The sequence below is a fragment of the Mytilus galloprovincialis genome, chromosome 8, assembly GCF_965363235.1.
Source record: "Mytilus galloprovincialis chromosome 8, xbMytGall1.hap1.1, whole genome shotgun sequence".
Classification (NCBI taxonomy): Eukaryota; Metazoa; Mollusca; class Bivalvia; order Mytilida; family Mytilidae; genus Mytilus; species Mytilus galloprovincialis.
Window position 1 is genome coordinate 42,326,583 of NC_134845.1, and position 23,236 is coordinate 42,349,818.

The 23,236-nt window shown below is 32.0% G+C and overlaps 1 protein-coding gene and 1 long non-coding RNA gene across 2 annotated transcripts in view; one reads left to right on the forward strand and one right to left on the reverse strand.

The window, feature by feature from the left end:
* The window catches only part of LOC143041973 (DNA repair protein RAD50.L-like), a 78,380-nt gene that overhangs the window by 48,146 nt on the left and 6,998 nt on the right, over positions 1-23,236 (reverse strand). Inside the window, exons 4-10 of the mRNA XM_076214161.1 lie at positions 22,667-22,768; positions 21,710-21,814; positions 20,840-20,913; positions 13,232-13,337; positions 4,481-4,549; positions 3,254-3,343; positions 1,192-1,252 (exon numbers count right to left, since the gene is read on the reverse strand). Coding sequence (XP_076070276.1) covers positions 1,192-1,252; positions 3,254-3,343; positions 4,481-4,549; positions 13,232-13,337; positions 20,840-20,913; positions 21,710-21,814; positions 22,667-22,768 — 607 coding nt within the window. The remainder of the gene's footprint in view (positions 1-1,191; positions 1,253-3,253; positions 3,344-4,480; positions 4,550-13,231; positions 13,338-20,839; positions 20,914-21,709; positions 21,815-22,666; positions 22,769-23,236) is intronic.
* On the forward strand, positions 6,806-9,216 carry LOC143041972 (uncharacterized). The gene is made up of 3 exons (XR_012967849.1): positions 6,806-7,334; positions 8,080-8,148; positions 8,911-9,216. It is a non-coding gene; the product is annotated as an uncharacterized LOC143041972 (long non-coding RNA).

Here is a 23,236-nt window from a genome sequence, read left to right on the forward strand (position 1 = left end):
AGATATTAAATCACAACTAAAGATTAAATGACATTGCCATGGTGAAAAAGAGGAAGTTAACACGATCTGTCATTCTCTCATTTACTTACCCTTTCAGAGCACCTGAGATTCCCCCCCCCCCTTTCCCCACTCGTTCTGGTTTTCGGTGGGGATTCTTGTTGCTCAGTCTTTCGATTTAGTCTTTTTAGTCTTAATGTTCTGTTTTGTATACTGTTGTTCGTTTTTCCTTCCTTTTTATCTTTTCTATGGCTATGTTAGATTTTTATTCAACATTTGAGTTTTAATGTCCCTTTGGAATCTTTTGCAAGATTTTAAACCACAACACCATTTCATATCTTTTTAATGTCAAAACAAACTACATCAAATAAATAAATGATTTAACAAAAGGTCATAAAATTTTTTGAGCACAATTACCGTACTCACTTAGAAATCAACTTACAACAAGAATGTGTCCAAAGTACATGGATGCCCCACTTGCACTATCATTTTCCATGTTCAATGGACCGTAAAATTGGGTAAAAATCTATTTTGGCTTTAAAACTAGAAAGATCATATCATAAGCAACATGTGTAGTAAGTTTCAAGTTGATTGGACTTCAGCTTCATAAAAAACTACCTTGACCAAAAACTTTAACCTGAAAGTCACACTTTCATTTTATGTTCATTGGACTGTGAAATTTGGGTCAAATGTCTAATTTGGCTTTAAAACTAGAAAGATCATATCATAAGCAACATGTGTACTAAGTTTCAAGTTGATTGGACTTCAGCTTCATCAAAAACTACCTTGACCAAAAACTTTAACCTGAAGTGGGACAGACCGACTAATGGACGGACGAACAGACGAACGAACAGAGACGCAGAGACCAGAAAACATAATGCCCCCTTACTATATATCGTAGGTGGGGCATCCCCTACTATCGTAGGTGGGGCATAACAATACTGCATTTAGTGTTCTGAGCACAAATGTTGTATTCCCAGTACTGAGTAAGGTTTATGGAAAGCAATCAATACAATTAGGGACTTAGCATTCCCCTCTTATTGCTTAGATCATTTAACAATAGTCTGCAGTTTAAATAATCGCTATGGTAAACTATAGGGCATTTAATTCATATTTTGTAATATATGAGGTTTGATCAAAATCTTTAAATTATTTACAACAGAAAAATAATCTGTTTTGAAAATATACACTTACTTATATTATTTTGTAATCGGTAGATGTCATCTGACTTGGCACCAATTTGACTCAGTTTGTTCTGAAAATTACAACTAGAGGCTCTAAAGAGCCTGTGTCGCTCACCTTGGTCTTGTGCATATTAAACAATGGACACGGATAAATTCATGACATAATTGTGTTTTGGTGATAGTGATGTGTTTGTAGATCTTACTTTACTGAACATTCTTGTTGCTACAATTATCTCTATCTATAATGAACTTGGCCCAGTAATTACAGTGGAAAATATTTTCTAAAAATTTACAAAAATTTATGAAAAATGTTAAAAATTAACTATAAAGGGCAATAACTCCTTAAGGGGTCAATTGACTATTTTGGTCATGCAAACTTATTTGTAGATCTTATTTTGCTGAACGTTATTGCTGTATACAGTTTATCTCTATCTATAATAATATTCAAGATAATAACAAAAAACGGCAAAATTTCCTTAAAATTACCAATTCAGGACAGTAACCTAACAACGGGTTGTCCGATCCATATGAAAACATCAGGGCAGATAGATCTTGACCTGATAAATAATTAAACCCTGTCAGATTTTCTCTTAATGCTTCGGTTTTTGAGTTATAAGCCAAAAACTGCATTTTACCCCTATGTTCTATTATTAGCTGTGGCAGCCATTTTGGTTGATTGGCCAGGTCATGCCACACATTTTTTAAACAAGTTACCCCAATGATGATTGTGGCCAAGTTTAGTTAAATTTGGCCCAGTAGTTTCAGAGAAGAAGATTTTTGTAAAAGATTACGAAGATTTACGAAAAAATGGTTAAAAATTGACTATAAAGGGCAATAACTCCTTCAGGGGTCAACTGACCATTTTGGTCATGCTGACTTATTTGTAAATCTTACTTTGCTGAACATTATTGCTGTTTACAGTTTATCTCTATCTATAATAATATTCAAGATAATAACCAAAAACAGCAAAATTTCCTTAAAATTACCAATTCAGGGTTAGCAACCCAACAACAGGTTGTCCGATTCATCTGAAAATTTCAGGACAGATAGATCTGGACCTGATAAACACTTTTACCGCATGTCAGATTTGCTCTAAATGCTTTGGTTTTTGAGTTGTAAGCCAAAAACTGCATTTAACCCCTATGTTCTATTTTTAGCCATGGCAGCCATCTTGGTTGGTTGCCAGGGTCATGCCACACATTTTTTAAACTACATACCCAAATGATGATTGTGGACAAGTTTGGATTAATTTGGCCCAGTAGTTTCAGAGAAGATTTTTGTAAAAGTTAACGACGACGGACGACGGACGCCAAGTGATGGGAAAAGCTCACTTGGCCCTTCGGGCCAGGTGAGCTTAAAATGTTACATTACTGTTTTGTTCCAACAAAAAAAGTATATTAGTAACGTTGCTATCAATAACTTTGAGTATTTATCTAATCAAGTAGTTTCAATGTTGTTGTCTTGTTGCTTGATGGGTTGTGTTTTGCTGTTAACATGTTCTACCAATGAAATATATTTATTATGGGTATAAATCAGTCATTAAATTTATCGTGTCTTCTATGAAAGGCAATGATTTATATCTTGTCTGCAGCTTGACAATGTTGAGTTGTAGTGAATTAGCAATTTTTACTTCTGGAGGGCAGCCAATTCTTGTTCGACACAAGTTTTTGACTGTACTTTTTCTATAATCCTAACTGGAAATATTCGTTTGAGACTGTACTTCTGGAAATTGATGAATTGAATGCACCCTTTTTCAAAAGCCTTAATCTTCCATTTATCCTTCATTGATATAATACTAAAGTTTTAAAAGCTACTGGTACTTATAACAGTTGTTCAGTCATTGTTGTTTGTTGATGTGGTTCATTAATGTTTCTTGTTCTCTATATAGATTAGACCATCTATTTTCCTGTTTGAATGGTTTTACACTAGTCTGTGTTAAAGGCAGTTCTTTGACCTGTAATGGTCAACTGTTTACAAATTGAACTTGGATGGAGAATCGTCTCATTGGCAATCATACCACATCTTCTTCTATCTAATTATTTGATGACCATGGCATAACCCTATATGCTTACTTCTATTGGATCCAACTTAGATACTATAGTGTCTACAGATCCTTTTGATGATATCAACTTTGATTGGATTTCATTTAAATCACCTTCAAGCTGAAAACAGACAGAAAGCATTGCAGGCTTATATATGTATTATCTGGATATCTAAATAAATAATAAATGGTTAATAAATCTTTTTACTTTCAATCAACTGACTGACATTCAATGACATAACTAAGTTATCCTTCTTGGCATGAAAGTTCTGTATGCAAATAAAAATGGCAGCCTTCTGTAGCAAAACCAAGAAAACAGAAAACAAGAGCATTCTTGATTCTACAGCTAACCAAACCGTAAAACTGACTTATTATGACAGAAGAGACATTATTAAAGATGGAATTTTTTGGTATTAATATTGATTCACTATTCGGGTCATTGCATTGGAAATAAACATGTTTACAACAATTTTTTTCTGAAACCAGTTGATGGCATGATGCGGGTTCTGTACTTCTTATATATTTTATGATGGTAAGATACTAAATTCCTTACAGGAGGAATAGTGCTTGATTTTATATGACAAAGACATAATCTTTCAATCAGTTTAATTGAGGTCTGGAGCTGGCATGTCAGTATCTTCAGTCTGGTTGTTGTCTCTTTGACATTTTCCCAATTTCCATTCTCAATTTTATTGATTCACCGGTGCATTAAATGAACTGCTAGAAACCAATGATTTCTTTCAAAAATAAAAACAAAATTATAAAATTATATAAAGATTTGACAAATTAATTGAAGCTACACACACTTTAATCCCAGGTAATAGTAAAATATGGAGAAAAAAATATATCTTCAATTTTTTACCTGGATTCATTGTGAACCACAAAATAAAATATTCAATCAAGTACTAATTTCTATAGGCTTATATGCAAACTTTGACAAAACCAAAAATATCAGAAATCCAAGGAAACGTATTTTTTTTTATCAATCCAATGAAATTAATACCAACATAAATCATTGAATCCACACTAGTTTAATTAATTACTGTAAATTTAGAAATTATTGCATCCATTTATTATTGCAATTTTGTCATTTAAGACTAAAATGCGATTTAAATTTTTGCAATATTGATAAAAATCCTATTTAATTCGTATCAAAATTATCAAAATGCAAGTTTAAATTATTGCAACTATAACATTTTTCGCAATAATAAAAACATTGCAATAATTTCTGAATTCCCTGTAACTTATATACATGTACCTGTGTAGCCTTATCTTTGTGTTGCTTTAGATATGATGTTTCTATCCTGTATTCCTTCACAGTGGCATCCTAGTAAAGGAAAATTATAAATCATTGGATAAGTTATTCTTTTTACATTCACTATGGACTATTTAATGAAATTAAATTAGAAAGTTTAAGGAACTATATCTTTTTCTACTCATTCTCAATTTGCATCAAAGCAACATCATCAACAATGTCTTGACAACATCCAATGATGTACAGGGACTAAACTTAACACTCGAACAGTCGCCCAAGGAGACCAGATTTTTGGCTGAGCGAATATATTTAATCATCCTGATCGCCCAGCTGGCGATTGTAAAATATTTTGGAGTGAAACCCATTTCTACCTTTAAACGCGATATCAACGAAACTGTTCCCTAAAGGAAACCTGCTAGTCTTATTAAAGCGTGATAGTAAAATAGAGAGGATTTCTGAAAACCAGTAGGTTCATTTTAATAACCCAAACCAAGTCGGACAACTATGTTATCAATACGAAGTCAGGATATGGCATATACCTCCTTCTCTCAGCACATGATCTTAACTCCTGTTAAATCATCTACAATTATTTCATTATTGTTTCTTCCAAACTGTTCAATAAGTATCGCAATAGGGATGCCTTCCAGTTAACCTGGGAGTCATAACAAGCCTGTTTTAGACGGCAACTTGTCCCTGAATCGCTATTTACAAAATATTTAAAGGGAAATTCCGCGATTTTTTACTTATCATCTAATTATGTTCATCTTAACATAAAAAACACATTTGCAAAGTTTTAAATTTATATTCCTTCTAATAACGGAGAAAATCAAGTATTTGTAACTTTTTTGGTTGAATTCTCGAGTGGGTCGTGACGTATTAGCCCGATTTATTGAATTCTGGGAAAAAATAAAATCTGTTTAACTCTTATAGCTTATCGACAATAAACGTAATTAAAAGCGCACAGCTGACGAATGGTCGAAGTTATTAACCACAATATAAGAATGAACGAAAATGAATATGCATATACCGTTTTGTATTGATTGAATTAAACTCCTATAAAATTATCTCTAGTAAATGTTTTTGAATAAATTTAATTAATTATTGTTGAGATTTTTTTCATAAAATATTTATTGAACATTTTTACTGATATTGAACTGAAAATATTTCAGTTCTATTTACCGTTATTGTTTTGATAATCATTTCAATGCAACTAATGTGTGAGCAGAGTGTGTATATTATTTTGTAAAGGTCATTGTATATTTCTCGGCTTGAGGTCAATTCCTTTACCTTGTAGCTATTTAGCCGCAGGTGTGAGTTCAAGCGTACACAGGTATAAATGTTGTTATTTGGAAAGGATAAACAGAAAGGATTAGAAAGAGTATGCTGTCACGATGTTAATACACTAAGATTTAATACACGATGAGAATAAAGATACAATAATTAAATTGTGTAAATTAATTGAAAATAAAATTCAGATTCGTAATTCCGAAAGTGTATAAAAATAAAAGGAAACAATTTTTGATTACTTTCTTAGCGGCAATTGGCGTAAAGATTCAAATATGAAGCAAAAAATAGTAGTTTTAATCTTTTATAAAAACTAAATGCAATATTACCCAATTTGATATACCATTGTACATCTGTTTGATATCATTGACTTTACCGGAATTTCTTAACTTGTATTCAAATCTGGCTGTGTTTAAATGCTAATAAAACTATTGCAATTTTAAAGTTTTTAATTGACAAAAAAATACAACATACAACATGCATGATTTTTTTTTTAGTTTCTTTTTAACATTTTATTCTTACATAATTAAATTCATTTGACAATCATTTACACGAACTTTTTGTGAAAAGAATATCAATAATCTAAGCTAAGGCATTATTTCTTTTGAGGATTTTTGAGGATTTTTTTTTAAAGTCTATGATAATATTTGTGCAATGTTGAACATGATAGCCGTCATTAATCCAAATAAGTAATACAGTAGTTGTAATAAAAGATATATTTTAGTCATGCATAACTGATATTGACGAATTTATAATAGTTCGTCCATACATCGTTGTTCTTGAAACAATCATTATTAGTATACATGTAAGTTTCCTGACGTATAAGAGCCATTGAGGATGAGCTCCAGAGAAATCAGACTAGTGGCGTTTCGTTCGTTTGTTTGTTGGGAAAGGAGAGGAAATGCAACCGCTTGTACAGATAAACGACAGAATTACCATACAAGCATTTATAGTCAACACAATCAGAAAGAGTTCCCATCGTTAGACGGGGAATATGAAGGCTTCCAAGAATGAACAAGTGACATGTCTAACTCTGAACAGTTGGGACAACATCCCTAATGCGCCTTGAAATGAGGAACTCAAAAGTCACGTGTAAAGAAAAAATCTCTGTGTAGTGATATTGGACATATTTCTATTTTTAGCAAATGACTGAACTTAATTATTTGTGGTGATTAGGAAAGTAGAGGAACATAGAATAAATGTGTAAAAACTATGGAGCTATTGAATGTGTTCAAAGTATTAAATTTTCAAAGAACTTATTGTGTTAAAAAGGGGATATTTTACCACAAGGAGCCGCATCACAACAGGATGTTCGGGGTTTGCTAATTTACGGAAAAAGTAATCTCACTTCGTACCCCGAAAATTTAACCACATATGTGAAAATGTCACAGCTTCGAAACAAGCTATCATACATATCCAAGTTAACGATATGGACTGAGCTACAGGAAAAAACGTTACCATTACCGCCTATGTAAAAACAATTAAAGATTTTGACCCAAATTAGAAGCTTAATTCCAGAAGTTGTCAGACTGATTTATGGATGATTTCACCTTGTACACCACCGAAAATGATGGTAAGTAGTTTTTTATTTATACCTAGATATCATAAATTGTTTAAGATAAATGTTTTTGATAAAGATCAGCAAAAACTCGAGGAAATTTTCGCTTTTAAAATGCATAACTGGCACGGGGCTGAACACTTTGTTTTAGGCACAATCATAAATTTGTTTACTTCCGAGAGATCCGAAAGGAATTTGTTTACTACATTAAAAAGGCAAGAAATAACTTTTAAATATTATTAAATTGTAAGTAAACATGACACAATATAGTCTTTGTTATGTAATTATCACTCTGGTCTACAGGAATACCTGATAATCAAGGGAGATAACACACTTCATACGAGTAATATGAGATTCATCATCGCATGTGCTTTTATCCAATGATTTGACCCCTGGTCAGTAGATATCATATGCACAAAAAAACAGACAAACACATTTACATGTTTTAAGAAAATCATGAATTATTATTTTTAATGCACATGAGCAAAACAAAAGATATTGTCATTTCTCAGTGAAAAAGGGGGAGGGTCAAACCTTCTTGAAAACAATATTTCTGCACCTATTCAACTATTAAGCTAGTTAGCTACTACCCATGGTTCTAATACAAAAGGTTTAAATGAAGGTGGCTAAGCCACAAGGGAGAAGCATTTGTCTTTCTTTGTGATTAAACTTTCAAGAATAGATTTTTCTCTCTCAATAATACTTATGCATTTAAATCAAATGATAACACAGCCTGAGTATTTTTTTTGTCTTATTTCAGTTCCAGACATATCATTATTTTTCAACCTGAGATGGCAAACTAGAGGTTTTAAAAAGTCCTGAATAACTGGTAAGCATTTTGTTTTATTAGGCAAGCTCTAAATTGTTTATTTCTGGTATTTATGCAATAGAAATTACAGTCAGTATGTTAAAAATATGCTAATATGAAAACTGTTGCTATGGTCTTGGTATTAAATGAAAAGGCTTAGTTACAGATCGTTTGGACTCAATATTTCGAGTAAAATCTTGCGGCAACTGTTTCTCACGTAACACTGCAAACTATTTTTAGCGCTATTTTGATCTGTCGTTATTTAATGACGCCATAATACATGTGATGTCACAATGTTTCCGTTAAGACCTCATGTGGATTTCTCACTGATAAAAGGTTTTCACTGAAAAACATGTAAAAAACATTTTTTCTCAAATAGAATTATGTGAAAGGACAAGTTTTGAAAATTTGCACTATATTGCACTCTAATTATATGATATGGATGACTTTCCCAGTAGTTTAGAGTGGTTTCAACAGTATTAAATACAAGATTTCCACTAGTAAGAATAATTATTTTGGTGTTGTTTTTTTTATAAAACCTTCAGTTTTGCATAATTTCTCTGTCAAAATGCACTTTAAGGCACAAGAAAATTTTATAGAATGCTTTATCAGGGTCTGTGTATTGTAATTAAAGGTTATAATCAGAAGTTTTGTCCTTGTTTTGACTAGTGGAGGTAATCTGGAAGAAATTACTTATACATACTCATTGTATTCAAAATAAATGAATATAGCGACGAAAGTGTCATTGCCTTATAGTGCTAAAACAACTTTATTTTTTTTCAGAAATGGACAAAAATACAAAGATTTATTCAGAATATTATACCGATGAAGATCACATAAAAATATTTGGAAAAATCAGAAGTATGGATTTCAATATGGGACAACATCCCTAATGCGCCTTGAAATGAGGAACTCAAAAGTCACGTGTAAAGAAAAAATCTCTGTGTAGTGATATTGGACATATTTCTATTTTTAGCAAATGACTGAACTTAATTATTTGTGGTGATTAGGAAAGTAGAGGAACATAGAATAAATGTGTAAAAACTATGGAGCTATTGAATGTGTTCAAAGTATTAAATTTTCAAAGAACTTATTGTGTTAAAAAGGGGATATTTTACCACAAGGAGCCGCATCACAACAGGATGTTCGGGGTTTGCTAATTTACGGAAAAAGTAATCTCACTTCGTACCCCGAAAATTTAACCACATATGTGAAAATGTCACAGCTTCGAAACAAGCTATCATACATATCCAAGTTAACGATATGGACTGAGCTACAGGAAAAAACGTTACCATTACCGCCTATGTAAAAACAATTAAAGATTTTGACCCAGTTAGAAAACAGACTATCGACATCGACCGCTTGTTCTTAATATTTGAAACTGTATGCATATATATACGTATACGTTTATGATATATATAGTGATGAGTTCTTGCGTCTGACAAAAACTAAATTCCTTCATGGTTATATCTTGCCATACGTTTATATTGGTTTGTAAGGTGATTACTCACAATCGTTATTTGAAAATCCTGTTTGTGAGATGTAGATTCATTTCAATACAGAAATTTCGTCTATATATTTCACAAGTGTATAACACGGAGAAGCTCTGAAGGTACATTACTCCCATTTTGTTTGGGTGTGAACCATCGTTGTTTACAGCAATATCACAGAATAAGATGATGATGGTAGAAAGAACTATGGGCGTCATGTGGCAAATATTACATGCATATCGGACAATGAGTTGTCAATCTGTATGAAAAGATTTCCAATACAACCATATTATTGAGAAGGAATGTTTACATGCTATACTCTCGTACTAGTATTACAGGGTTCTTGTGGCGTTCACCTTAGACACACATCTTTTTAACGATGTTTAAAAAAAAGACAGAACCAATTTAATGTCATATTTCCCTATTTTTTAAATATAACTAAAAGTCTTTTATCTGACAAGAATACCCCTATTTAGCGAACAAGTAATTTATTCTTTTTTCTGTTATTGAATACCAAGAAAGAAAATAAATCCCGAAATTAATTTGAAACTTTGATACTCAAAAGTTTCCCAGCAAAATATTCACATTCCCTGGGGATAATTAGTGTTCGTCCAGTGGCATATATAACAATTGTGATGACGAATTACTTCCTTTGTTCGAGAACAATCTTATTGAAATATAAATCTGTGATTTTACTAGGTCCACAGCTTCAATGAACCAAAGCAAAAGTTATACATCGACCTGTATTTAAATCAAATTGGTTCTCTTCTTCTTCTGGTATACAATAGTCTATCGACATTCGATGATTACATACTGTTGGCATACGTGGACTAGTCTATTTACAACACTTTTACCCCTATTTATTCAAAATATATGTTTTTTTCTTATGTTCAATGTATACATGTATATATTTTAAATTGCGCTATAGTTCCGTAACTTTCTATCCAGTCGTATAAACGAATCGTCGGCAAGTGCGTACATTTTTTTAAATCAATATTTCTGGTCTGTTCCAATCTGTCCTTCACTATTGACAATGACTATACATTACATTTTCCCAAATTCACCCTTGGAAAAAATATTTAAATAGATTTTAATTTCATCAAATCTTATTTTTTGGGTATTATTTATATGTTTATGAATTATATTCTTTACACCAGAAATGTTATTTATTAACAAGCGTATGAGTTTAGTAATGACAAGAAAGACAGAGTTGTATATTATTCATCTGATAGTTCAAAATGGAAAGTTATAAGTTATCAGCCGTGTACACTGATCAATACCTGCAGAAGTGAAACGATGCATGAACTTGCAAGCCCGACAGGAAATCGCTTGAATACCTGGACGTGTCACCTCACACCCCTCACAATACCTTTGGAAGTAATACCTTTAGCCATGCTGGTGATCAGATGAGGGAAGATCAAAATATATTTGTTTATTACTTTAAAGAATTATGAACAAATTAGATTTTCGAAAACAATTTTCACGGAACACTTATTTATGATTTCAACTTTGACTTTTCACCTAATTCCAATATCAACAGTTTAAAAACAACACACCATGGTAATTTAAAAAAAGTAAGAATATTTTTCGTATCAAGTTAGTTAGTCGGATAAAACAACCGTACGATTGACAAGATATCGACACGCAATTACGACTACATCGGTTACTGTAGTTTTGTTTCTTTGTGGTTTGTAGACATATCGTTTTTATTAATCGGGAAAGAAGACAAAATGGCGGATCGCAGAGAATTGATACTCTAAATCTAAAATCGATGGTGATCGCTTATCTAGCGGAATAAAACTTTAATATCTATGAATTTGAGCATTTTTATACAGAATGAACATAATATCAATTTTTGATTTTTTTGCGAAGTTTCCCTTTAATGAAAAAACGAAACACAAAATCTAGTAAATAGATATCCCGATGTCTAGTTTGATATCCAATCTTTAATAAAAACTTATTGAATAATATATTTTGATTAACACTATTAGAGGATGGCTTGGATTTGAATAAGCATTTAATGATCAAAGAAACGGCCATATTGTCTAAAGGTCAACAGGAAGTTGAAATTGAACTTAATGAAGGGAGACAATTTTGGTACGAAATAACCTAAAATAAGTATTGTCAAATCTTAGGCTATATTTCTGGTGGCAATAATTCAAATACTATAAAAGTACCACGCACAACTTTTTCAAGACTCAAAACCTACAAGTAGAATTACACTTAAGTTTTATTTTATTAGTATAACAATTGGTTGGGCTCCTAAAATTTCAACTGGGCCCCTAAAAAAAATATTTTAGGGGCCCAGGTGGCCCCTGGAGGAAAACAGTTAAGTTTAGTCCCTGAATGTATGATATCAGATTAATAAAGTCATCAGTTTTCATTTAATTAGGAAATCACAGTAATTCAGTGCAACCAATGTAATAAAATTGATTCCCAACTATTTCTCTCTGGATGATGCAGAACTTGGAATATAGTACAGGCACCTATCTTTAATTGAGGACTAATATTGCTCTTTAGAATTTTTTTGGTTGGTTGACAATCTCCAGTCAGACATGAAGCCCTACCTAGACACATCAACATAACTTGTTACTTATAAATGCTGTGTGCTTGGCAGATAAACATCAATACGAGTTCTTTCTTTTGACCTGGCTCTGGATTTAACCCATAACCCTCCTACACTGGACCAGTTTGAAACCACAAGACCACAAATGTAATTAATTTGAAAAGTTTTATCTATGTGCTTCTGAAATTTATGATAATTTTTAAAGTCTCTTTCAATTCTATTATATCACAAGTTGTGCTGTTTCTGTGTTTTGTGACAAATTTACTGATTTTCCCATATTCTTTCTTTTGTATTTGAAAAATTGTGTGTTTTCAAACTTTTATTATGGATGTTTATCTAGTAGATACAACGCGGGGAAATAAAGCAGATACATATGCAAAATTGCATTTTAAGTGAATGTCACATATTTTCAATCAATTTCCTGGTAACATAAACAATGTCAATTTGATCTATGGCATAGCTTATCATCAATTATACCTTATAAAACTTTTTATTTTTTTTATATTTTGGTGTTAAGGTGGTACCTAACACTACAGGGAGATAACTCTGTAAAGTCAGCTAAACGTTTTAATTACATTGTGTTGTAAAAGGAATTTTAAGCATCTCAATGATCAAAATTGGTGGTTGTCAAATTGCCATATAACCAGTGTAATTTTTCTGACAAAACGGTTGGTTCAAAATTTTTTAAATTTTTATATTTTTGTTAAAGTGTCAAAGTAAATACTTTAACTAAATTTTATGAAAATTAAACCAGCCAAATTAATTTTAGTGAAAGTGTTGGGTACCACCTTAAAACACCACTTTTAAGCACCACATTTAGGCTATTTCATGGCAGTGGAGGAAGCCTGAGTGCCAGGAGAAAACCACAGACCTTCTAAATTCTATAGGAAAACTATCAATCCTAGTCAATTAAGATTAGAATCGAGAGCCCCGGCACGAGCAGGGTTCGAACTTACAACCTCAGTGTTGACTGGCTACTGATTACAGTAGTAACTACAATGACTACTCGGCCACCAAGGCCATTGTTTTATCACTTAAAATAACACACCTGAGTCATTTTGAGTTTTCTGATTGTTTCCAAAGCTTTAACATATCTTGTGGAGGCAAATATGTCATCAAACTTGTCTTTTAACTGTTTACCTTCACTTAAAGGCCTGAAATCATACAAATAGCACTGTAGTATTGTTTCTAAATGTAGTTATTGTACAATGAAAATGTTAGGATACAAAGAATGCATTGGAAATGTTGGACTGTTATTCATTCTTATAAATTACTTGACATTTTTTTTGTCATTTTTTGTGTCTTATCAATTGTGTCACATTTAATAACAAATCTGTCAAAAGTTACCTATGGCAAAGGTATTTGATAAAGACTGTGCTGTGATCAGGGCTTTCCATTGAAGCCGGTAGCCGGCGGAAATCCGCCGCTTACGGTGGCTTCAAGTGCCGGCTACTTCACTGACAAAAATATAAATTCAAAAAGAAAAAAATATCTTTTTCAAATGTTTACAGGCAGCCGAGAGACGTATTCATGGTATTGTCGCAAAGTCGCGGTCACGATAAACATGGATGAAAAGTCAGTGTTTACCTTGGGCTAAATATAGTTCACATGAATTCAGGTCACTGATTGGTTGTCTATTTAAAGTCAGAATGCATCGTTTCTTTTCAAAGATAACAAGAGAGACGTTCCGGTGGTCATTGAACGATAACAATAGAGACGTTCCGATAATCATTAACTCGTTGGTTAATTTAATTGTTTTTTAATTGTTTTAATTGTCATCGCTTTGGTCATAGTTCTAATAAGTGTACTTTTCAAAATAGATGCATCAATTGTGGACAAGAAGAATGTTCAAATCATAATAACTGTTCCAGCAAAACATTCTGTGCAAATTGTAAAGGAGACCATAAAGCTTCATCGTCTAAATGCCCAGTGTATTTACAGATTGTCAAAAAGACAAAATTTCGCTCAGCTATATAAATATTACAACATGAAATTATTATTTATAAATGCTCAATCTTTTCGGACTGCTTTTGGGATTCATGATGTAATTGAAAAATATAATATAGATATTCTGTGTTTGAATGAAACATTTGAAACTGCTTCAACACCGGTAACTTACAAACTGGAAAGTATATTCCACCCCTCGAAAAGGCCAAGCCAGAGGTGGTTCAGCAATTTTAATTAAACCAAATCTAAATTTTGTTTGCAAGAGGAAATCAGAATATGAACTTGATACAATTGAAATGGTCTGTTTGGAAATTCAAGACAGATCTAATAAAATCTTTAATTTGTGGGTGCCGTATGTACCTCCAGAAAAAGCTGTTCTAATGAAAAGTTTATGTGATGCTGTGAAATTATCAAAATTAAAAAACTTGATCTTGCTTGGTGATTTCAATGCAAAGAGCCTTGAATGGAATAATGTCAAAGATAATAGTCATGGGCTAATACTAGAAGAATGCATAACAGAAAATTATTTAATTTGTGTAAATGATGGACAATATACAAGAAGAAACAGTCAAAGTGTAATTGACCTAGCAATTATTTCAGAAAACATATATAATGAAGTTAAAGATTGTATAACATTGACACATGAATCAGTTAAATCTGACCATATTGCTGTATATTTAGATGTAAAATCGGAGGAAAAGATTGAGGACAATCAAACAACAGAAGAAATCTGGAATTTAAAGAAAATTGATTGGAATAAATGGAAAAATACAACAAAGCAAATTTTTTCATCATTTGAATATGTCAATCGTGAAAAAAACAGACGACTTATATAGACGGTTTGAAATTGAATTTGAAAAATGTATGGAAGATACAATACCTAAGATTGCTAAAAGAAAACTGATCTCCCATAGACATCCAGTTTGGTGGAATGAGGAAGTTAAGGACTTTAAAAGAAAACTTAATCAAGCCCAAAGACGATTTAAGTCTAGAAGTACCCCGGAAAATTTTCAAATTTTGAAAAATGCTGAATCAGAGTTTCAAGAGATTACAGAAAAGGCCCAAGAAGAATGGGGGGAACATTTAGGTGAAAAATTAACAAATGCTCGTACAACCAAAGACAGATGGAATGCCTTCAAAAAAATGACAAAAAAAACAACAAATAATATTGTTTTACCCTTTATAGATTGTGATGGAAAGGTGCTGTTCAATGAACAATTGAAATGTGAAGAACTTGAGAAAACATACTTTAAAGGAAATCATCTGAAAACAAGCAGCTTTGATCAAACCCATTATGAAGAGATCATGAAGAAGTATAAGAACATCAGTGAAGAAATGTTTGACCAGGAAATGGAAGAAAAAGAATACAATGAACCAATAGATCCAGATGAACTAATAGGTGCCATTCAACGTTTAAAAAATGACACAGCACCTGGACCTGATCAAATTTTTTCAGAATTATTAATGAAGGCAGATGAAAGCTTATACAGTGTGTTGTCATATGTGTTTAACAAATCTTGGGAAGAAGGAAAACTTCCAAAACCTTGGAAACTAGCAAATGTAAAATTTATAAGGAAAATGGGAAAGTCAACATATAATAACCCTTCTTCATATCGTCCAATTAGTCTCACAAGTATACTGGGTAAAGTTATGGAAAGAGTAGTAACATCTAGACTAGAAGGTTATATAGAGACCAACTCCATATTGGATCCAGAACAAGAAGGGTTTCGCCACTATCGCTCTACTGAAAATGCCTTGTTAAGTTTAACTCAAAACATCTTTAATGCCTTCAATAACAACGAATTTATATTAGCAGTCTTTATTGATCTTGAAAAAGCATACGACAGTGTTTGGAGGGAAGGACTTCTCACAAAACTTTATGATAACGGTGTTAAAGGTAACATCTGGAATTGGATTAACAATTTTTTAAAGGAAAGACAAGCAAGGTGTGTGATTAACAACCATAAAGGAAGCTGGTTTGAAACCAAAATAGGTCTTCCACAAGGATCAGTTATAGCTCCACTTCTTTTTAATATCTTTATCAAAGACATTTTTGCTAACCTATCATGTAAAAAGTGCAAATTTGCTGATGATGGTACTGTATGGATAAATGGAAAGAACTTGAATGACATGGAGAAACAGGTACAAAAGGATCTTAACATAATCCAGGATTGGACCAAAAAATGGAGAATTAATTTGAGTATTGAGAAAACAGAATATTGTATCTTTTCAAGGAATGGTCCAATAAAGAAAATGAATTTACAACTAGAAGGTAAATTGTTAAAATATAACTGTAATCCAAAAATATTAGGAGTCACGTTAGATGAAAAACTATCATTTCTCAAACACATCGAAAATGTAGAACAAAAGGCACATAAAGCAATTAGCCTACTTAGAATGATCAAAGGAGTTGCAAAAATTTCTACAAAAATTCTACTTCAAATTTACCAAAGTATTGTCCTTTCCACCTTAGAATATGCAAGTAGTGTTTGGCAGACCTGTGAAACCAATATAACAGACAAACTGAACAAAATTCAACGAAAGGGATTAGCTATATGCCTTAATGTTACCCCAACATCAAGTGTAGAGACTTTGGAAGTAGTTTCTGGAATCCTACCAATACATCTGCGTAGAGAAGAAATTGCAACTCGTACACTTGCAAAAATTAATTCGTATGATATCTCCATTCCAATAAAACAAATCCTGGATGATTGGAAAACAATTGACATCCCTGAAAAATATGTATCTCCAGTGGGAAAAATGATTCTTCAGGCAGAAGACATGAAGGTATGTACAGGTGTTGATGTAAATGGTATAGAAGCAGAATTTCAGTTTAATGGGATACAAAGATATAAATCTCCTCCAGAATATTGGAAAAACCTTGGAAATTCCAAATCAAGATCAACAGACCAAAAAAATGTTGGAAAACACATAATAATGGAAAAACTAAGTCATCTTCCAGCAAACTCATGTATAGCATTTACTGATGGGTCCTGTCTTGGTAGTCCTGGCCCTGTAGGAGCAGGTGCTGTCATCTTTCCATCAAATAATCAACCACAAATTGAAATTAGTAAAGCTGTATCCAAGAAAGGATCAATACTACTCGGAGAACTGATCGCCATTAAACTTGTTGTTGACCACTTTTTAATATCAGAAAACAGACAAAACACAGACTCAATTACACTTTTTTCAGATAGTCAGACCTCAATTGGAATTTTAACTTTAAACTGGAAATCAGAGAATTACATCAAAGTCATAAGAGAAATTAAGAAAAACATGAAAGTATTAAAGATGAATGGAATTCCATTAAATTTTGAATGGACACCTGGTCATGCTGATATCCAAGGAAATGACATTGCTGATTCACTGGCCAAAAAAGGAGCTAAAGAAGCTGAAAAAATAGAAGAACCATCAGAAGTAACCAGGCAGGATATAAAACGTGCAGCAAGAGAAAGTGTTTTAAGAAAATGGCAGAACCAATGGGAATCAAGTCAACGTGGCAGAAATTATTACAACTATCATCAAAAAGTCTGTCAGAAAATACCAAAAGATTTACCATCCAAATGGTCGTTTTCAATTACCTCTAGTTTGAGAACAGGTTATTGTGATCTAAATGATTATAAATCCAAAATTATACCATCATCAGACAAAAACTGTACCTGTGGAGAGCCAGAAACTGTAGAACACTACCTTTTACATTGTTCTAACTATGAGGAGGCTAGAGAGAGGATGAGAACATCTATTTACTTTATTACAGGAAATATACACATGGATTTAGACACCTTATTAGGAATCGATGAAGAAGAAATTAATAGAGACAATCGAAATGAGATATTGTGCCATCTGGAAAATTATTTAACGGAGTCTGGTAGATTCAAAAACACTATACAGCAAAAAACACTATAAATCTATATCAAAATTAAGTCAAAATTTTTAAGCAGCAGCCACAATTTCAATTAAGTACATGAGTGAACATTACATATGTGAAGAAACTACAAAAGAGGAAACGTACACAAGTGTTTACAGTGTCATTTGGGACACTTACTAAAGACTAAAGACTTTTTTTTGGCTTTTGAAACGTGAAGACAATCAGATAGAATGACAATCTTATGTTATGGAATATTATTAGTCAAATTAAAGAAAGTGTAGTAGATCATATTGTTCAGAATCTGGAAAACAGTATCTTTTGAAGTTCATTTTTCAAAGCCCACGTGGTGTTCAGAGAATCAAGGTCAAAAACGAAAGTAGAATATTGTCGACTCGACCTCAAATGAATAACATTTCCTAATGATTTATGTATCCTACTTATTGAACAGTTTACAAAAAAAAAGAGAAAATCAGAGGATATATCAATTTTCTGTCAATGCTTGAGAAATAATTATGATTTAAATACGCGTAACTGTCTTAAGAGAGAAAAGGGGGTCATTTGTTTACAAATGCACGTAGTTATGCAAAATAAATCGATCAAGATTTCTAACAAACCGGATGATTATTTATATAAATCTCCTTTAAAAGTAAATGAATTTTAAGCATAAGGTAATGAAAATAAAAAACTAACATAAAAAAAAAAATGAAATTTCTTTAAGTTTTTTTTTTTCTTTCTTTAATTTCATACATAAATAATGGTCATTTGAAAGATGAAATTAGCATGATTATGTGCCAGGAGATTGCGAGAATGCAGGATTTTGCTCTATTTATGCCAGAGCTTCTGGGGGCCTTGAGCGATTTCTTTTGTAAAGGGAATTTGATAGGCTTAAAAACTATATCAGATGCCCTAGAAGACGAACTAGATATATATGTTAAACTGTTTGCAATTCTTTACGCAGACGATACTGTATTAATGGCTGAATCAGCCACAGAACTTAATTTGTTATTAGAAAAGTTCGAATCATATTGTAATGTTTGGAAAATGAAAGTCAATGTAGATAAGACTAAAATCATGATTTTTTGTAGTGGTAGACAACCTGCTAATCTTAAATTTAATTTTGGTAGTTCTGATTTAGATATTGTAAATGAGTTTAATTATCTTGGGATTTATTTTTCTAAAAATGGCTCATTTAAAGCAAACAAGAAGCATCTCGCAGAAAAAGCGACGAGAGCCATGTATGAAGTTATCAAAAAGGGGAGAAAGCATGGGTTATCCATAAGCTGTCAATTAGATTTATTTGACAAATTGGTTAAACCTGCTTTACTTTACGGCTGTGAAACTTGGGGATTTGGAAATAATGATATATTAGAAAGGGTTCATTTGAAATTTTGTAAACTTCTACTCCATCTTAAATCTTCTACCCCGAATTGTGTTATATATGGAGAATTAGGATGTTATCCTATTAGTTTAGATATCAAGGTTCGCATGATTTCATACTGGGCAAAACTGATTTTTAGCAAACCCAGTAAATTATCAACAATTGCATACAAATTAATGTTTAGTTTATATCATGGAAATAATGTTATACTTTATTGGATGAAATGTATAGAATCTATTTTTAATGAAACTGGTTTATCTTATGTATGGCTAACTCAAACTTGTATAAATGAAATTTGGTTAAAGACTATTGTAAGAACATCTCTCCAAGATCAATTTAAACAAACATGGTACTCAGATATTCAAACGAACTCGAAAACATTAAATTATCGCCTTTTTAATTAAGGAACTTTTCGGATTCGAAAAGTATTTAGACATTTTGGAACCCCGAGATATTTATACTTTATGTCAATTTAGACTCATTAACCACAGATTACCTATAGAAAGTGGAAGATGGAAAAAAAATCAGAGAGATAAAAGAATATGCGAACTATGTGACTTAAAAGATCTTGGAGATGAATTCCACTATGTAATGAAGTGTAAATTCATGGCTATAGAAAGACAAAAGTATATCGCTAAAAAGTATATTGATTATCCAAATATAATTAAATTCAAGGAAGTAATGAATATGCCAAAACAATCATATTTAAAAAAGCTATGTACATTTATAAGGCATATTAATTCATGTGTGTGTTCTCCTGGCTAAGTTCAACTTATATTTGTAAATAATGTACATATTATGTTTTCTGTAATTTATAATTGTGCTATTTATTACATGTAACTTCTGTATACCATTGTTTTGACGAAGGTTTGTCAGAATAAAGATATATATATAGCGGCCCCCAGACCCCCTGCCGTAAGACACCAAGCTTACAGCTTGGTGGGCGTCCGGCTTCGCCGAACGCATGTTACAGCCGCCTATAATTTTAATTGAGCCTTCTACTTCAATTTCAATGGAAAGCCCTGTGTGATCTATTGGTATTTACTTTTTAATCGTTTTGGTTCTTGTTGTTAATAATAATTTCACCCACCCTTTTTTTTACTAAAGATCTTTTCATTATATTAAAATAGATTTGACCATGCCAGTTCTAGGGAAGCTTCTCACATCTTAGTAGCCTAAGAGGCACATTTAATAACAACCAATGTTTATCTTCAAATTTTTATTCTAATCTATTAAATTTCTAAATTGCGAAAAACTTTACATATAATATAAAAGAAACTATGCAAAGAATAATAACTCTTTGAAATAAATTAAGAAAACTTTACATATAATATATTTTAAAACTATCTGACCATGCCAATCTACATTCTAATACGACATCTGGTGCAGTCAAAATGGTACCATTTAAGTCGTTATGATTTTCCCCTATATGAGTGTACTGCAAATTGATCAGTAAACCTTACCAATTAGCTTCCTCCTGATGACAGAAAATAACATTCTCTAATACAGGCTTAGATACACCTAATGCTGAAATCATCTGAAATATAAACATAAGTGGAATAAATCTATTATACAAAAACTCTGTCATAATTGCAATATAGGAACAAACAGCTCAAAAAAATGGTTTGAATCATATTTAATTGTGAAAATACTGTTAATACTGGTCATAGCATATATTGAAAAAAATTGTATAGAAACTACATTTAAGATGGATCATGAAGAGTTATATATGTACTTCATAGTACACTTCTTATAGACAAATAAATACAAATAACAAAAAATGCCATCTGTTCTATCTCAATAAGATTTTTGCAGTGTGGGTACTTATTTTGGGACAATTATAAAATGCGAGAAGTCTTTCAGCTTAACTTAAACTTATAGACAATTTTAATTTAAGTGAAGAGGGTGTATAATTTAGTTTGACAGCTTCCATTCTGTCACCTACATATTATATGATCAAGAATTTTGTTTTTGTGATCTATTACACCCATAGCTAAGTGGCTTCTAAATTTTCCTCTTACATGTACCACCATAAAGCAAAATATACTAAAAATAAGACTATTCAAGTTTAGGTTCAAATTGAAATTTGATTGCTAATCAGAGCTCCAGTGTTGTCAATGTCGCTAAACTCCCCCTATTAGTAGAGACCCAGAACCCTACAAAATCTCTCAGAAATATACTGCTTGTAAGCCTGGTGTTACAGAATTATTAATTTCTAATACAGATTAATTTCTGGTATGAAGCGCATTTAAAACAGATAAATTCAGTTTATTACCTTTTTATCAATTTCAGCACATTTAGGACAAATAATTTCCTGTTTTGCAATTCATTACCTCTTTATCAATTTCTGCACATTTAGAGCTGATACTTTTCTTTTCTCCAGCAGCATTTCTCCTGGTTATACAACCATCCAATGTCTTCAGGGATACTTGTTTTAACTGCATAATGAAGCAATAGAATTGTAAAGTATTGTAAATTCAGAAATTATTGCGATGTTTTTATTATTGAATAAAATACAACCGAGTTGTATGAATTAAACAGGATTTTTCCCAAAATCTTAAAAATTAAAATTGCATTTCAGTCTAAAATGACAAAATCACAATAATTTCTGAATTCACAGTAAGTGCTTGTGTATGCATAAGAACAAGAAAACAACTCCTTATTATAGAAGGGCTTTATCAGTTTATGGTAAGGGGCTTCACTGTGGAGAAATATGTTGTGATCCTTTACCCTTGACATTACTCAGTGTTCTAAAATAAATATGATTTCAGTTTAGTTATGAACAACCACTGTATCTGAGCAGCCTGTACCAGTATTTATGCCAAATCATAAAAGTGAATACATCAATCTGATGTTATCATAGAGTTATACTCATATCAGAGCACTATGGAAGTTTTGTAATATAGTAAATTGAAACATTTCTGTTTGTATTTTGATAATTTTAACAAGTCATAAATGTGCATGTAGAGAGTTTTCTCATACCTATTGTTCTTATTTTTATGTTACACCTAATTATGTAACAAATCACTGATCAAAGCTTCAATCCCCCTCAAATCATGCAAACTTTTATATAGCTTAGACCGTTTGTTTTCCTGTTTGAACGGTTTTACATTACTAATTTTTTGGGCCCTTTATAGCTTGCTGTTCGTTGTGAGCCAAGGCTCGGTGTTAAAGGCTGTACCTTGACCTATAATAGTTTACTTTTATAAATTGTTATTTGGATGGAGAGTTGTCTCATTGGCACTCATACAACATCTTCTTATATCAAATTACTTATTGTATATTGACACCTTTTGAGTAGCAGTCATACTACGTTGTACTATGGTCATTTGCCCTGATACATCGTGGAACTGTAATCTGATTTGAGCCTTCACTTCTCTTTCATTGGCAAACTATAAATACAAATCAAACAGTAAAACAATGATTTACAGAGCCATTGCAGGCCTCGACAATAACGCTTGTCAAATTGTCCAGTACCAGAGAAAAAAAAGGTCGGACAAGTAAAAGCTATACCAAGCTTGTCCGATGGGACAAGTAAAATTATTCTGCAGAAAATAAAATTGTAATCCAACTTTGACGAACAAAGTATAATTATAAACAAAAAAACAAGAAAAGAAGATTTATTTGACATCTTTACTCTTTGAAACTAATTGAAACTTTTTATTTCTCAAGACCCCTCAGACTTGCAATCGATAATTTAAAACTGGTTCTTTGTCAAGTACTTTTAACAGGTAACAGGCACACTATTCTCGGAAACCAGTCTTACTGATCTCATTCAGACATGCGCTTTTTAGATATGGTAACTTTACAAGACAGTTGGTCACCAGCTCGAAATGATTCCCTTCAAATTTAATAGACAG